This window comes from Natator depressus, chromosome 4 (genome assembly GCF_965152275.1).
Source record: "Natator depressus isolate rNatDep1 chromosome 4, rNatDep2.hap1, whole genome shotgun sequence".
Lineage (NCBI taxonomy): Eukaryota > Metazoa > Chordata > Testudines > Cheloniidae > Natator > Natator depressus.
The window spans coordinates 118,037,946-118,055,732 of record NC_134237.1 but is presented as its reverse complement, the minus strand read 5'-3'; the positions used below and the strand labels follow the sequence as shown (position 1 = coordinate 118,055,732).

At 44.3% G+C, this 17,787-nt stretch overlaps 1 protein-coding gene across 4 annotated transcripts in view; it reads left to right on the top strand.

Annotated features, from left to right (window-relative positions):
- AFAP1 (actin filament associated protein 1) overlaps positions 1 to 17,787 on the top strand; it is a 169,808-nt gene that overhangs the window by 133,870 nt on the left and 18,151 nt on the right. For all 4 annotated transcript variants that reach the window (XR_012639367.1, XM_074951743.1, XM_074951744.1 and 1 more), the window contains exons 11-12: positions 3,014 to 3,225; positions 7,183 to 7,328. Coding sequence is in view for 3 of the 4 variants with exons in the window: in XM_074951743.1 (XP_074807844.1) it covers positions 3,014 to 3,225; positions 7,183 to 7,328 (358 nt within the window). In the remaining variant the exon portion in view is untranslated. The remainder of the gene's footprint in view (positions 1 to 3,013; positions 3,226 to 7,182; positions 7,329 to 17,787) is intronic.

The following is a 17,787-nucleotide window of genomic DNA, read 5'->3' as shown; positions in this document are numbered from 1 at the left end:
AGGTGGTCCACAGACCACAGCTTGAGAATCACATGTATAAACAACTTTTTTTAATTAAAAATATGTTTGTGTGTGATATAAGATATATAAGTGAGTACGGGTGTCAGAGTAACAGCCGTGTTAGTCTGTATTCGCAAAAAGAAAAGGAGTACTTGTGGCACCTTAGAGACTAACCAATTTATTTGAGCATGAGCTTTCGTGAGCTACAGCTCACTTCATCGGATGCTGTAGCTCACGAAAGCTCATGCTCAAATAAATTGGTTAGTCTCTAAGGTGCCACAAGTACTCCTTTTCTTTTTTTGAGTACAGGTGTGTTTATCAATCAAAAAGAGCAGCTGGAAAAAGCACAACTGACCTTCTGCAACATCTGGCTTCCATGGAAGCTAAAAACTTTCTGGGCTTTGGAGTTAATTGACTACTCTGAGAGATATTATGTGATATATTTCTTTTCCCAGAATATTTTCCTCTAGACTGTAGTTATATAACGTAATCTGTAGGACTTCTATAGTGTCCATTATCTCCTATCTGAGCACTAAATATAATTGTTAATATTGTTGGTAAAGGGCGCTACTCGGCACCCTTTCTAGGTTTTATTTGGAAATATGTATTACTAATGCTTCTGCTTTGGTCATTGTGGGAAGCCTTTGCAGAAGAATGAGTTTTGCATCATTTTCCGAAATTGGCTCATTCCTGCTGGCTGCTCCATAGGTTGAGGTTTTTTTCACTGAGCATGCCTTACTTCCAAATCAAAAATGGGAAGGAAAGAGACAAATGAAGTTATGGTAAGGTGACACAATGTGAGAAAAGGAAATCCCCCTACACTCTGGCAATCGCAAAGAGGGTTCTTCAAAGATGGATTGCTTTTCTTTATAAATCTGTCCAAAGCTGTCTCTCCTTCTCCCCTGGACCGTCCCCCATTTAAGACCATGCACAGGACTTGGATACATGTTGATTTTTGAAAGTTAAATAGGGCCATTTGGGAGGGGAAAAAAAGTGTGTGGGGGGTCCTCTTTTAATTCAGTGAGACTACACTGCCTGGGAGAGCTTCTGTAAGAGGCACAATGGGAGAAAAAAGAGAGATTTGGGTTAGATAATAGGAACCCCTCATCTTTCCTAAATAGGTCAGCCGCCGTGTATATGAGAAGGCTTTTCCATCCCTGTGGTTGTATCATTTTGCACCAACTCTGGTTCAAGAGGGAGAAGGTGGGGCTTGACTGGGGTGGACAATACTGAGCATCCTAAGTAACCAAGATCAGGAAACTCTTTCCTTCTCCAGATTTCCACTTTTTGTTGTTGTTGGGGTTTTTATTTTTTTGGTGGCATCTTCCAAGGGTTGCACAGTTCAGATATGCTGATATATCCTTCTGGATCAAGCCCTGAAGTTGTAACTGTGATGTTGGAATGGAAACCCAGAAAAATTAAGCTATATAATACATAATTTAAATGAAAACCAAAAAGATAGCTATCCAGAATGATTAAGAGCTTTCCTCCTTGTGACTGAAAATGAAAATCGGCAATGAGGTAAAAGATGAGTCATTTCATATAAATTCTGCCCGGAAGAAGATGTCATTCAATCCTTTCCTCTTTTAATACACTCTTTGGAAGTGGAAATATACTGTCTATAATTCATGAACCATATGTGATTGGGAGCCAAGTTCAAAGGTATTTTTCTCTTCCAGTATAAACTAGTGGCTTAAACTAAACCTAATATGAAGGTGTTCTTGGGGGGGTTTTTTGTTTTGTTTAGTTTTTAAGTTACTTATTTTAATTTCAGTGAAATCCCAGTGGAGATTTTTTTTTATTCTGCTTTAAAATTCCCCTGCTGTGAACCCAAAGAACAGCAGAGGTAAAACTGACCTCTCTGGTTTAGCTGTTCTAGCTAAGTAGAATGAATTGCCAAATGGGTCTTTATGGAATTGTTGTCAGACATTATAGACACAAGTTCACTCCCTGATCATCTCACAGTAGCACAGGGTTTTCTCCCAGTGCCCTATACACATAGTTACCTGAAACTCCACCACCATATTTAACTTACCATCCATATACATAAAACTTTTCACTGGGTTTGTAACCAGTTAATGACATGGTTGGTTCTACACATCTTGCATGTACACAAAAAACGTGACTAATAACACATGGTAACCATGGCCGCTGTAATGGTATTTTGCCCTCATCAGCAGCTTAGGTTGCATACGGTTGTTTTCCTGCAGCCAGGTCATAATATTCATATTTTTGCTGTGCAGCTGGGACCTCGTAATCATGCCTGTGTAACCACTTTAACTGATCTTGCTTCCTTCCAACTCTCTAAGCAGTGGGATGTCTTTTGAGTGCTTAGTCCCATGTGCTGCTGGTGCTGTTTTATGTGCATGTCCATTAGTCCTTGTGTTGCTTGTTGAGTCATCATGGGTTAGCTGTCATTATTTCCCCAGAACTATGAAAACACAATTAGCAGTGTGATAGATCTGGATGTATCCATAGAACTGTAGAATATGGTTCAGTTGTGAAAAAGCTGTGTGGGCACAAATCAGCTGTGCCTGTAACTCTCACATGAGCAGGTTATGTTTCTGGTGGAGTCTAGGATATGCTGAAACCTTTTAAATCGTATTTTTAAACATCATCCTACTTTGGGGATCACGGTGGGAACACCTCTTGACTCCCACACCCACACTGCTAGCTCCATTTTTACTAAAATTTCGGGGAAACCCTGTGGCAGGAGAGCTCTGGAATATTCAGCCAGAACTGTCACTAACTCAGCACGGTCATTTGCATATGTTCGGAATATGACCAGGATCAAATCTTTATAGGCCAGGCTTTCTGAGTTACTGGTACAGTGAGAGTTTCAATAAAAAAAAATTTTAAAGGCCATTTATTTGTCTTCTTAAAATCATCTGGATTTTCAATCTGCACATACAGGAATAAGTTTTATATGAACTAGCATTACATTGAAAAAACAGTTTCTTTTTTTTAAAAAAAATGTGAAGGATAAAATATCTCATATTTTGTTTTATTGCAGGATATCTGAATGTGCTCTCAAATAACCGGTGGCGCGAACGCTGGTGCAGAGTGAAAGATAATAAGCTCATTTTCCATAAGGACAGAACAGATCTGAAGACCCACATTGTTTCTATTCCTCTGCGTGGCTGTGAAGTCATTCCAGGCTTGGATTCCAAGCATCCCTTGACATTCCGTCTGCTTCGAAATGGGCAGGAGGTCGCAGTGTTAGAGGTGCGATGTTTATTGATGTGCATACTTTGCAGAGATGCATATGGGCTAATTACATGACCTCGTTCATACAACCTGCCTTTCAAAATGCTTTCCACAGTTAAATAATAGAGTTACAGAGCTGGGTAACAATCGTTACAGAAAGGAACAAATTAAGAGTTACAGGCAAAAGAGACTTACCTGGATGAGAATTGATGTTAAATCAAACCCTAATACTGTTGATTTTTAACTCACAACAGTCTTCCCTGTTAAGATGTTTTCTGCTGTCTCTCTCTCTCTCTCCACTCTGACCTTTTCTCTTCCCTTTATAAGTGCCTATGCACCTCTCCTGTTAGTCTTCTATCAAGGAGGTAATTCAGAATACAAATAACTGAGCGCTAATTAAATAACATTGCTGTGGCTCACTACACTGAAGATTAGAACTCTGGCTCTGTATTTCTCCTGGGAATATTAATCAACTTTAAGATTTGTTATTCTGAAGTCATCATCAGGTGGTATATCTATACTAGAGAAATTGGTTCCTAGCCACGAGTTGGGCCTCCTACCATGCACATCAGTGAAACATTCCCAGTTGTACACAGGCCATTATACCATCGTTTACATTAGACTTGTTTCAAGCAAGGCTAAGCACTGTGTACTCTTCCAGCATTTGGATGGAAAAAGCTAGCATAATAGCTCCAGTACTGCAAATAGCCTTAGTGCTGCTGTCCCCTCAGACGTTCTTGTCAACTGCTGGAAATGGCCTACCTTGATTATCACTACAAAAGTGTTTCTTCCCCCCGCTCTCCTGCTGGTAATAGCTCACCTTACCTGATCACTCTCCTTACAGGTTTCAAAGTAGCAGCCGTGTTAGTCTGTTTCCGCAAAAAGAAAAGGAGGACTTGTGGCACCTTAGAGACTAACAAATGTATTTGAGCATAGGCTTTCGTGAGCTCTCTGTGTATATAAATCTCCCCACTGTATTTTCCACTGAATGCATCCGATGAAGTGAGCTGTAGCTCACAAAAGCTTATGCTCAAATAAATTTGTTAGTCTCTAGGGTGCCACAAGTCCTCCTTTTCTTTTTGTCCCAAAATAGTGTCCTCTCTAGTCTGTTTTCTACTACACATGGGTCAGATTTGCCAGAAGAAAGTTACTTGTATCAATAGTGCTGCCTGCACTATAAAGCTGATATAGGTGCATTTATTTTATGAGCATCAACTTCTTCCAAACCACCGGCCCACAGTGAGCGAAGCATCCTTCCATGGAAATATGCATGTCTCACACAGATGGGCAGCACTGGGGCAGTTCCAGAAGACTGGAAGAAAGCTAATGTTGTGCCAATTTTTAAAAAGGGTAAACATGGTGACCTGGATAATTATAGGTTTGTCTGTCTAACATCAATCCTGGGTAAGATAATGGAGTGCTTATACAGGACTCTATTAATAAAGAATTATAAGAGTGATTAATGGAGGGTAATTAATGCCATTCAACATGAGTTTATGGAAAATAGATCCTGTCAAACTAACTTGATATCTTTTTTTCGATGAGATTAAAAGTTTGGTTGATAAAGGTAGGAGTGTTGTAATATACTTAGACTTCTGTAAGATACATGACATTTTGATTAAAAAACTGGAAAGATATAAAATTAATATAGCACACTTTAAAAGGATTAAAACCAGGTAAACTGATAGGTCTCAAAATGTAAACAGGGAATCATCATTGAATGAATGTGGTTTTAGAGAGGTCCTACACAGATAGGTTCTTGCCCCTATACTTTTTTTAACATTTTTATTAATGACCTGGGAGAAAACATGAAGTCATCACTGATAAAGTTTACAGATAACAAAAAATAATTAGAGTGGTAAATAATGAAGAGGACAGATCACTGATACAGAGCGATCTGGATCATTTGGTGAGCTGGGCGCAAGCAAATAATATGCACTTTGAATATGGCTAAAGGTAAATGCATACATCTAGGAACAAAGGATATAGGCCATATTTACAAGATGTGGGAGTCTATCTTGGGAAGCAGTAACTCTGAAAAAGATTTGGGGGTTGTATTGGGTAATCATCTGAACATGAGCCCCTAGCATGATGCTGTGGCCAAAAGGGCTAATGTAATCCTTGGATGCGTTGACAGGGGAATCTCAAGTAGGAGTAGAGAGGTTATTTTACCTTGGCATTTGGCACTAGTGTGATCACTGCTGGAATACGGCGTCAAGTTCTGGTGTCCACAATTCAAGAAGGATGGTGATAAATTGGAGAGTGTTCAGAGAAGAACCATGAGAATGATTAAATGGTTAGAAAAGGTGCCTTATAGTGATAGACTCAGAGCTCAATCTACATAGCTGAACAAGGAAAAGGTTACGGGGTGACTTGATTACAGTCTATAAGTACTACATGGGGAACAAATATTTAATTATGGGCTCTTCAGTCTAGCAGAGAAAGGTGTAACATGATCCAATGGCTGGAAGTTGAAGCAAGGCAAATTCAGACAAGAAATTGTTTAGCGGTGTGGGTAATTACCCCATTGGAACAACTTACCATGGGTCATGGTGGATTCTCCATCACTGACCATATTTAAATCAAGATTCGACGTTTTTCTAAAAAACATGCTGTAGAAGTTATTTGGAAGAAGTTGTGTGGCATGTGTTACACATGAGGTCAGACAAGATGACCACAATGGCCCCTTCTAGACTTGGATTCTGTGAGTCCAAAAAGAAAAGGAGTACTTGTGGCACCTTAGAGACTAACCAATTTATTTGAGCATGAGCTTTTGTGAGCTACAGCTCACTGAAACCTGTGAGTCCAAAGACCAAGAGAAGACAGCTATTGACAACCACTGAGCCGATCTGAGAGAATGCGCTCTTGCTTAACACAGGGAATAGCTGTAAAATGGAAAACTACACTAAAGAGTTCCATAGTTGTATTATTTAATGTCTTTGCAACAAATCCAAGGGTAGGAACCCCTCCCCCCTCAAAAAAGTCAGAATAAAACAAACAGAATAGGAAATTTCAAATGAGCTAAAATAAGTTCTTTTCAGTGCTTATTTTAAAAACAAACTTGAACTATGAAAAATTGCTCCATGGTAGCTCTATTGCCTTTTTATTGGTTAAAATTGGAAACCTCAGATAAAGATAACATGTAAGGAAAGGGGTGGGAGGCCAACTTTCATTTTCAGACTCTGGTCAGATACTTTGAACACTCAGGTTTTCTTAAGTGCAGATGAGGTCAGTGTCTTGTCCTTGAAGAAGGATCATGCTACATATGCACAGTACAGGTTATTTGGATGATGATTTACAAGAACAGGAAATGAATGAAGTGTAGTATAAAGAAGAGGAACTATGGTAAGGAAATTGAGATAAAGGAAAAAATCTTTGAGTCTGTTACATTGAATAAAGAAACTTAAAGTAAATAAATATTGAAATGCGTATAAAATTTTATGAAATTTTTCAAAAAATGAAAATCATTGAATTTCAAAAACTAGAATGATTTCCACCATTTTAATTCCTCCCCCCCCCCCCCGCATTTTTCAACCTGCTCTAGTATTTTTTTGTCCAAGGTTATCCTGCCTCTGCAATTTGGACAAGTTACCTTTCTTAAAAGTTTAGCCGTGTAGTGGAAAACATTTGTCTCAGCTTTCAGTTTTCTGAAATCTAAAATAAGGAAGGTGCATACCTAGATACACTGGCTTCATGCATTTATGTTTTCGTTATTTTGCTGGAACTGTTCATATTGCTTTACTACATAATCAATTAACATGTTGCTTTAAATGTGTTCGTTATGACAGAATAACCTCAGTGAATATTACTTTTTGTTAGCATAGTTTGGCAAAGGTGATCCAGAACTTCACATGCATTATTATATCAACATGTTAGTAAAATAATTACTTCATGTAATTATGAAGTAATTAATATGAAAAAGCCTATTGTTTCAGTGATAATTTGAGTTTACATAAAATCTTCTCATCCTCATAGCCTTCGTCATCTGAAGACATGGGCAGATGGATTGGGATTTTACTGGCTGAAACCGGTTCAGCTACAGATCCTGGAGCTCTGCACTATGACTATATTGATGTGGAGATGACTGCAAGTGTCATACAAGCTGCAAAACAGACCTTCTGGTAAGATGCATTAAAAGCAATTTAAGGGCGTTTTCAGTAATTTCAGAATTTACAGCCTTACATTAGCTCTAATATCAAGAGACCTTATCAAACCTTCCCTTTTTGGCAAGATACTAAACACTTGAGGGATTGAAATCTTGAGTCTCTGAGCATACGAGATGTGTTTAAGATTATCTTGCTGGCATCCGGCTAAGTATTACAAGAGAGGCAGAATATGTCCACTTTTATGATGTATTCAACTCTCACACTTATAGTGTAAGAGGAATCTAGTAATTGGGTGCTATTTTAACCCCTTCCTGCTGGCAGTCCTAAAGCTTAAAATGATCAAATAAGTTGGCCACAATTCAGTCACAAGAGTTTACGCTGGTTATATTCACTTTCCGCGTTTTAACAGAACTAATGTAAATTCACAGAATTGGTTTAGCCCTCAGTACTCAGCAGAAATACTGGTTTTATGTGTCATTACAACAATCTGTAACCCACTAACCCTCCTTTGTCCTGTGACTGCAGAGGTGTGAATTGCCCACTGCATCTTAAATGATCTCTTGCAACATGTGTTTACCCATAGGCTAATTGGTCAGGGTGGTTAAGCACTGTTATAAATTGCCCAGGGAGGTTGTGGAATCTCCATCACTGGAGATTTTTAAGAGCAGGTTAGACAAACACCTGTCAGGGATGGTCTAGATCAGTGGTTCTCAAAACTTTTTTTTTCGCTGACCACTTGAAAATTGCTGAGGGTCTCCGTGGACCACTTAATGATTTTTCCAAATGTTGTTTCTACCATTAGCTAACTATTGGATAAAAGCGCTATGTTAAAAAGAACCTTAATAATTAATGTTTTTTTGTTCTACAAATAAAAGCACACAACTCATATTTTAATATCACTAGTCTTACTTTCTAATCTAACCTTTCTAATCCGATGGATGTGCCCTCTCTCCCCCACTGCAGCAGTCCCTGAGCTGGGCCTGGGAAGAAGGGGGATCTCTCCCTCTCTCCTCTGCCCCGGCAGCCCCCGGGCTGGGAAGAAGGGTGGGAGGTCTCTCCCCCACCACAGCAGCCACAGAGCTGATGCTGGGAAGGAGGGCTGTCTCTCCCCGGCAGCTGAAACACTGGAGCTGGGGAAAGTCGCCTCTTTCTCTGGCCGCTGCAGCCTTGCATGTCCCAAATTCCCCCCACCCCCTCTTCTCAACCCACTGGCCCTTCCCACCTTCCTCCTGTTCCCGCCAAGACCACCACCTCACCTTACATGTGCATCTTCTCCAGGGTCCAGACACCTAATTAGTGGAGCCATACTTGCGTGGCTCCACTAATTAGGTGGGTGGCCCTTCGTTCTCTCGTGTGCAGCCGCCCAGAGGCACACCTCAGAGGGAACTATCTGCGGACCACCTGAATGGATCTCACGGACGACTGGTGGTCCGTGAACCACAGTTTGAGAACTCTTGTCTAGATAATACTAAGTCCTGCCATGAGTGCAGGGGAAAGGATTAGATGACCTCTCAAGGTCCCTCCCAGTCCTGTGATTCTACAATCTCTCCCACCTTGTATTTAGCTGTGGTACTCTGATTACCTTTCCCAGACCTGAAGAAGAGCTCTGTGTAGCTCGAAAGCTTCACCAACAGAATTTGGTCCAATAAAAGACCCACCTTGTCTTTCTCATAGACCCACTACATCCAATTGTTCCTTACTGAAGGATTAAAAACTCGCAGTTGTGAAATTCATGCCAATACATGAATTCAATACACAATGAAGATTTTGTTAGTATATGCCTCAGGACAGCAAAGTATGGATAGAAGATATCTTGGCCAGACAGTTTACTAGGGCTTTATGAACATGATCCTGCAAGGTGCTGAGTGCCCTCAACTCCCATTGAAATTACTGGGATTCAACACTTTGTAGAATCAAGCTCAATATAGCCATCATAAATATGAATAGACTAAAAATACTTAAAGGGTGAGAACCTAGTTTAGCTTTCTGTTGCAAATACTATCAGACTCTCAGCAGTGAAGGGTCAGGAGGGCTGCAGCGTGGAAAAATGAGACACTTCATTCATGCTCTAGTTCAGAGGTGGGCAAACTATGGCCCACAGGCCACATCCGGCCCGCGGGATCATCCTGCCTGGCCACTGAGCTCCCGGCTGGGGAGGCTAGTCTCCAGCCCCTCCCCTGCTGTCCCCCCTCCCCTGAAGTTACGCCGCCGTGCGGGCAGCGGGGCTGCGAGCTCCTGCTGCTCCAAGTGGCATGGTAAGGGGGCGGAGTGCACGCGGCAGTGGGGGAGTTGGGTAGGGGGTCCCGGGGGGCAGTCAGGGGACAGGGAGCAGTTGGAGGGGCGGAGGTTCTGGGGCGGGGCGGTCAGGGGTCGGGGAACAGGGGGGGTTGGATAGAGCGTGGGAGTCCTGGGGGGCCTGTCGGGGGGTGAGGGGGTAGGCAGGGGACAGGGAGCAGAGAGGGTTGGATAGGGGGTGGGATCTCGGGGGGGGCGGTTTGGGGTTGGGGGTCCTGGGAGGGGGCGGTCAGGGGACAAGGAGCAGGGGGGGTTGGATGGGTCAGGGGTTCTGAGGGGGGCGGGCAGTGGGAAGGGGCGGATAGGGGGTGGGAGCCAGGCTGTTTGGGGGGCACAGCCTTCCTTACCTGGTCCTCCATACAGTTTTGCACCCTGATGTGGCCCTCGGGCCAAAAAGTTTGCCCACCCCTGCTGTAGTTTGAATGGCTTTTGATAGAAATCAGGGTTGATTCATCTCTTACCACAATCCCATTTTTGTCAAATCCAAGTAATTTTGATCGAATCATAATGCAGTTAGTTTAGAGGCTTGTGCTTATATACGTTTTGAAGTTAATAGGGCTCAAAAAAGCTTTTCCTGTGACATGCATTTTTCGCCTCCATCAGCATCCAGTGATAACCACATGTAAGAGAGAAGCCGGATGGAAATGTTTTTGCCTGAATACTGCTTGGCTTTCATTTTATGAACAAATGTGATATTAATTGAAACCAAGTGGAAAAAATAAGTGCAACTAGACCACATATTAGAAAGGAATGCCAAACCTAACTTGCAAAATAATAAAAATTCCCTATCCAGTATTTGTTTAAATTTGTTGTACCACAATAAAGTGAATGTAAGAGCTTATCAGCAAGCAACCTTGGGCATGTCTCTCTTAACTTCTGATCCAATTATTCTTGTAATATTAGAAGGGGAAATGAGAAATTACTTGGCCTTTCTTATCCATCCACATAGCAAAAACTCTCACATCTCAGTTACTACAACATCTTTCTCTCTAGCCTCGAGTAATGCAACCCCATTCATATCCATTCAGAATGCTTCTGCCAAGATCACTTTTCTGCCCTATCGTTTGATTGTTTTTGTTTTGTATTATCATAGCACCTGGGAGCCCCAGTCATGGACCGGGGCCCATTTGATCATGTTACCCCTCTCTTTACATCCCTCCCCTGTTTTCCCCCACATCAAACATAAACTGTGTGTCTTCACTCTCCAGGCTCTTTGCTGCCTCTCCAATCCTGCCTGTCATCTCTCCTTTGCTATCAAGATGTCAACTCTCGCCTCCAGTTAACCCATGATGCCAGACTCTGTCACTTGTTCCATTTTCCAACAAGTACTTTTCTGCTTTATCCCATGCTGCCCCTCGTGATGGGGAGGAGCTCCCATAAACATCCATAAAGTTACCTCACTATCCTCCTCCAAAACTCCCTTTTGCTGTGATGCCTACAATACATTTGACAACAGTTAGGCTTCCGGTGTGCTGAGACCACTGCCTGTCATGTTTGACTAATATCATCTCATTGGTTCCTTGCACTCCCCCCCATCCCCTCTTGTCTTATACTTAGATAGTACAATATTTGAGGTAGGGGCTGTCTATATTTCTAAATATAGTCCAGAAATATTTGGGTAGTGTTTCTCATCAAGGACAGCAGAAAAAAATATTGGAGTTTCTTGACAACACTTTTGTTTTTAGAGCTATCTATGATACAGTTAGGAGCATTTTTACAATGGTGAATTATGATTTTTTTCCCCCTGAAAACTCTGATCTCATGATCATCTTGTCCAATTCTAATATATATATATATATATTTTTAAAATGCTCTTGTGGAAGAAGATGTGATAAATTTCAGGTTGAAGTGTTCGTTGGCAGGTGGGGGCGGGAGGGAAGTGTCAAAAGCCCGATTACCATGGAAAGCTACTTACAAAGGCAAGACCTGATTCTGTAAATACTTACACATGCCAGTAACGACACACATGGCGTTCGACTGGACTAATCCTGTTTATAAAACTGCTCAATTACTTAAGTTTTTGCTGGATCAGGACCTCAGCCAGATTCTGCCAATTTTACGTAGGACAAGGAGTCAGTAGATCAGAGTTTTTCCACATTAGGGATTGCAAAATAAACATGCTGTGCAAAGCTGTTAATTGTAAACAACTATAAATTCTTCAAGAACTTTTATTCAGCTGTGAGGAAGAAGATCAAAAGCCTCTGTCACAAAGGAAACATGTTTTGGCTGTGAAACATTAATACAGAAAATAGTGGAATTCTGTACTGGATGTTATAATAGACCATGATTATTGCACAAGATCATTATAGGATAATACTATAAGAGTGAAATTCACCACTGTGTCTATTTGCCATTTAAGTTCCATTTGACCCCTAAAAATAGGGCTTAAAGTAGGACTTAAATAGCACGTGACCCTTGTGTTGGCCCCTCTGCAGTAGGGTGAATTTCACTATACACACAAAGAAAGAGTTCTAAAAAGAGCATATCAGTAGTAAAAATGTAGCAGTGAACATTGTGCACAATAATTCTCTAATCTGGCATTTGATTTATAGAGAGATACCAGGTTTATATTTTCAAAAGCAATATGTAATGTCTTCTGATTATAATCAAAGACTGTGAACAGTGTAATACGTCAAAACATACAGTATGGCACTAGTTATTTTCTCAGTTATTTTACAGCTTGATGTGACATTTGCAGTATGTTCATTCTCCTGAGGATCAGATCCTGAAATGTATTGAAGGCTTTCAACTTCCTATTGAATTAAGTGGGAGTTGAGAGTATTAGTACCTTACAGGACCAGGCTCTAAATGCTGACAATGGTTAGTTAATAATATTAAAATCTATCTGCAGAAAACATTGTTCCTCATTCTACACATTTGTGAAAGCAACTTCCTCTCTGAATCATAGTTCTTCTTCGAGTGCTTGCTCATGTTGATTCCATTCTAGGTGTGTATGTGCTCACATGCACAGTTGTTGGAGACTTTTGCCTTAGCGGTATCCGTAGGGTTGGCTATGGCACTCCCTTGAGTGCCCCGCTCATGTGTCGGTATATCAGGTGCCGCCGGCCCTATGCCCGCTCAGTTCCTTCTTACCGCCTGTGGTGGTTGGTCAGAGCGCCTCTCTCCCTTGCCTCGCAAGTGATCAGCCGTTCTTTCCCTTTCGACTTCGTGTTCCAGCTGTAAATAGTTTTGTTTATTGTAGATTAGTTAGTAAGTAGCTGTTAAGTACTGTAGTTAGGCAGTTAGGGTCCTGGCGGGGACTTTGCCCCAGGCAGGGCATGCCCCAGTCTCCGGGTTTAAGGAGTTTGAGGCGCAAGTGGTCTTCTCGTCCATCCTCCCCGGGGAAGGAAAAGGCCTGGGTAGAGACTGTCGAATTGTGGAAGTTAATGAATGGCTACGCAGATGGTGTCGAAGAGAAGGCTTTGGATTCTTTGACCATGGGATGGTGTTCCAAGAAGGAGGAGTGCTAGGCAGAGACGGGATCCACCTAACGAAGAGAGGGAAGAGCATCTTCGCAAGCAGGCTGGCTAACCTAGTGAGGAGGCTTTAAACTAGGTTCACCGGGGGAAGGAGACCAAAGCCCTCAGGTAAGTGGGGAAGTGGGATACCGGGAGGAAGCAGGAGCGTGCGAGTGGGCAGGGCTCCTGCCTCATACTGAGAAAGAGGGACAATCAGCGAGTTATCTCAAGTGCCTATACACAAATGCAAGAAGCCTGGGAAAAAAGCAGGGAGAACTGGAAGTCCTGGCACAGTCAAGGAGTTATGATGTGATTGGAATAACAGAGACTTGGTGGGATAACTCACATGACTGGAGTACTGTCATGGATGGATATAACTGTTCAGGAAGGACAGGCAGGGCAGAAAAGGTGTGGGAGTTGCACTGTATGTAAGGGAGCAGTATGACTGCTCAGAGCTCAAGTATGAAACTGCAGAAAAACCTGAGTGTCTCTGGATTAAGTTTAGAAGTGTGAGCAAGGGTGATGTCGTGGTGGCAGTCTGCTATAGACCACCGGACCAGGGGGATGAAGTGGACGAGGCTTTCTTCTGGCAACTCACGGAAGTTACTAGATCGCAGGCCCGGGTTCTCATAGGAGACTTCAATCACCCTGATATCTGCTGGGAGAGCAATACAGCGGTGCACAGACAATCCAAGAAGTTTTTGGAAAGGGTAGGGGACAATTTCCTGGTGCAAGTGCTGGAGGAACCAACTAGGGGCAGAGCTCTTCTTGACCTGCTGCTCACAAACCGGGAAGAATTAGTAGGGGAAGCTAAAGTGGATGGGAAGCTGGGAGGCAGTGACCATGAGATGGTAGAGTTCAGGATCCTGACACAGGGAAGAAAGGAGAGCAGCAGAACATGGACCCTGGACTTCAGAAAAGCAGACTTTGACTCTCTCAGGGAACTGATGGGCAGGATCCCCTGAGAGAATAACATGAGGGGGAAAGGAGTCCAGGAGAGCTGGCTGTATTTTAAAGCATCTTTATTGAGGTTACAGGGACAAACCATCCCGATGTGTAGAAAGAATAGTAAATATGGCAGGCGACCAGCTTGGCTTAACAGTGAAATCCTTGCTGATCTTGAACACAAAAAAGAAGCTTACAAGAAGTGGAAGATTGGACAAATGACCAGGGAAGAGTATAAAAATATTGCTCGGGGATGCAGGAGTGAAATCAGGAAGGCCAAATCACACCTGGAGTTGCAGCTAGCAAGAGATGTTAAGAGTAACAAGAAGGGTTTCTTCAGGTATGTTAGCAACAAGAAGAAAGTCAAGGAAAGTGTGGACCCCTTACTGAATGAGGGAGGTAACCTAGTAACAGAGGATGTGGAAAAAGCTAATATACTCAATGCTTTTTTTGCCTCTGTCTTCACGAACAAGGTCAGCTCCCAGACTACTGCACTGGGCAGCACAGCATAGGGAGGAGGTGACCAGCCCTCTGTGGAGAAAGAAGTGGTTCAGGACTATTTAGAAAATCTGGACGAGCACAAGTCCATGGGGCCAGATGCGCTGCATCCGAGAGTGCTAAAGGAGTTGGCGGATGTGATTGCAGAGCCATTGGCCATTATCTTTGAAAACTCATGGCGATCCGGGGAAGTCCCGGACGACTGGAAAAAGGCTAATGTAGTGCCCATCTTTAAAAAAGGGAAGAAGGAGGATCCGGGGAACTACAGGCCAGTCAGCCTCACCTCAGTCCCTGGAAAAATCATGGAGCAGGTCCTCAAGGAATCAATTCTGAAGCACTTAGAGGAGAGGAAAGTGATCAGGAACAGTCAGCATGGATTCACCAAGGGCAAGTCATGCCTGACTAATCTAATTGCCTTCTATGATGAGGTAACTGGCTCTGTGGATGAGGGGAAAGCGGTGGACGTGTTGTTCCTTGACTCTAGCAAAGCTTTTGACACGGTCTCCCACAGTATTCTTGCTAGCAAGTTAAAGAAGTATGGGCTGGATGAATGGACTATAAGGTGGATAGAAAGTTGGCTAGATTGTTGGGCTCAACGGGTAGTGATCAATGGCTCCAGGTGTAGTTGGCAGCCGGTATCAAGTGGAGTGCCCCAAGGGTCGGTCCTCAGGCCGGTTTTGTTCAACATCTTCATAAATGATCTGGAGGATGGTGTGCATTGCACCTCAGCAAGTTTGCAGATGACACTAAACTGGGAGGAGAGGTAGATACGCTGGAGGGTAGGGATAGGATACAGAGGGACCTAGACAAATTGGAGGATTGGGCCAAAAGAAATCTGATGAGGTTCAACAAGGACAAGTGCAGAGTCCTGCACTTCGGACGAAAGAACCCCTTGCACCGCTACAGACTAGGGACTGAATGGCTCGGCAGCAGTTCTGCAGAAAAGAACCTAGGGGTTACAGTGAGAGAAGCTCACGATATGAGAAGCTGGATGACGAGAAGCTGGATATGAGTCAACAGTGTGCCCTTGTTGCCAAGAAGGCCAATGGCGTTTTGGGATGTATACGTAGGGGCATTGCCAGCAGATCGAGGGACGTGATCGTTCCCCTCTATTCGACATTGGTGATGCCTCATCTGGAGTACTGTGTCCAGTTTTGGGCCCCACACTACAAGAACGATGTGGAAAAATTGGAAAACGTCCAGTGGAGGGCAACAAAAATGATTAGGGGACTGGAACACATGACTTATGAGGAGAGGCTGAGGGAACTGGGATTGTTTAGTGTGCGGAAGAGAAGAAGGAGGGGGGATTTGATAGCTGCTTTCAACTACCTGAAAGGGGGTTCCAAAGAGGATGGATCTAGACTGTTCTCAGTGGTAGCTGATGACAGAACAAGAAGTAATGGTCTCAAGTTGCAGTGGGGGAGGTTTAGGTTGGATATTAGGAAAAACTTTTTCACTAGGAGGGTGGTGAAACACTGGAATGCGTTCCCTAGGGAGGTGGTGGAATCTCCTTCCTTAGATATTTTTAAGGTTAGGCTTGACAAAGCCCTGGCTGGGATGATTTATTTGGGGATTGGTCCTGCTTTGAGCAGGGGGTTGGACTAGATGACCTCCTGAGGTCCCTTCCAACCCTGATATTGTAGGATTCTGTGATTCTAAGCCCTGCACTGACTGTAATAGGCCTTTGCCTGTTAGTGACCTGCATGGCAGCTGTCTGAAGTGCCTGCGGGAATCCCAGGTTAAAGAAAAATGTCACATCTGTAAGAACTTTTGTCCCAGGACACAAAAAGAGCATGGCAATCATTTGAGGGCCCTCCTCCTGGAGGCCGCTCTTCGCTCAGCCTTGGAGCCGGCCCGGCTGCATGCAGTGCCCAGCATTTTGGCCTCGGTGCATAGAGCACCCCCGGCACTGGGCTCTGCACGGCACTCATCCCTTTGTTGGTGCCCAAGAAGATGTCTAAGAAGCGGGACCCAGCACCAAGCAAGACGGACCAAGGGGCATTGGGTAAAGGACCCTGTTTGGGCCGTCTGCCCATGCTGGAGCCACAAGGGGGCACGTCCCCGAGGGGACCTCCTACCCCCCTAAGGGATCTGACTCCAGGGAGCAATAGGGGACGCAGCCTGATGGCAGAGTCAATGCCTTCCCAGCTCCCGGTGCCCAGAGAGCAAAGGACTCTCCCACCGTAGCCAGCACTGCATGCGGTGATGGAGCCGGCAAAGGCTCCCTATGAGGGCAAGCCAGCCAGGAAAGCCTCCCAGAAAGCAAGTGAGTGCCGCTGATCTCCGGCGCTGGGCAGAGCCCTTTTTCGCCATGCTCCTGGTTTCCATATCAGCCCAGGTCACCAGTTTGCTGCCACAGATCGCTGGCACCGTGCTCCCAGTCTACGCCTTCACGTCGAGACTCGCCCAGGGGGAAGTGCCAGTCGCCGTATAGTTGGCACTGGTCATCTTCGCGCTGACCCTCTCCACACCGATGATCACAGTCCCCAACATGGTGCCGCTCCCACTACTCCCTGCACTGGTGTGAATACTCGAGGCACTGGTCATGCATGGCGATGGTTAGCTGCCAGACTCAGGCCCTGGTCACTGGAGGAGGATTCCTTGAGCGCGGAGAGGGAGTTCAACCCCTCGCTGAGACAGCACCATTGCGACTGGGCTCCTGAGGTTGCATCACCTCAGCTCTGCCGCTCTGTTCACTGGCCCTGCTGCCAGGACAATGGCCCTATTGGGATGCCTGGGGCGTGCCAGTTATGCCGATGCCCCCGTCTCACCAATCGTCGGTCACCACATCGGACAAGCTCCAATGGCACCAGGCTAGTATACGCTGAGGTGGAGAGACAGGTGCCCACCCTGAGAGCCCCCCCCTTCCCCTGAGGGGGATGATGCCCCGGGCTCCCCGCTCCCCAGCGGTTCAGTCGTCATCCTCCTCTCCAGATGAGGCTGTGGTGGGGCCCTCCTGTGCTAACCCACCGGATGACTTTAAGGAGCACCAAGCCCTGCTCCGAAGGGTGGCAACTAACTTAGGCCTAGAGGCAGAAGAGATGGCGGAGCAATCAGACACTAACTCTAACTCTAGTTTCCAACACCTCGGACCTGGGCTGGGGAGCTCAGTATACAAGGCTGCTGGTCGGAGGTCAACCAGTCCATCCTGGAGTACCTTATGCATCTCAAGCTCCAAGGCTTGTCCCTTTCATCAATTAAGGTCTCCGACAACTGTGCACATGGGCATGCACACATCTAGAATGGAATGGACATGAGGAACACATCTCAAAGAACAA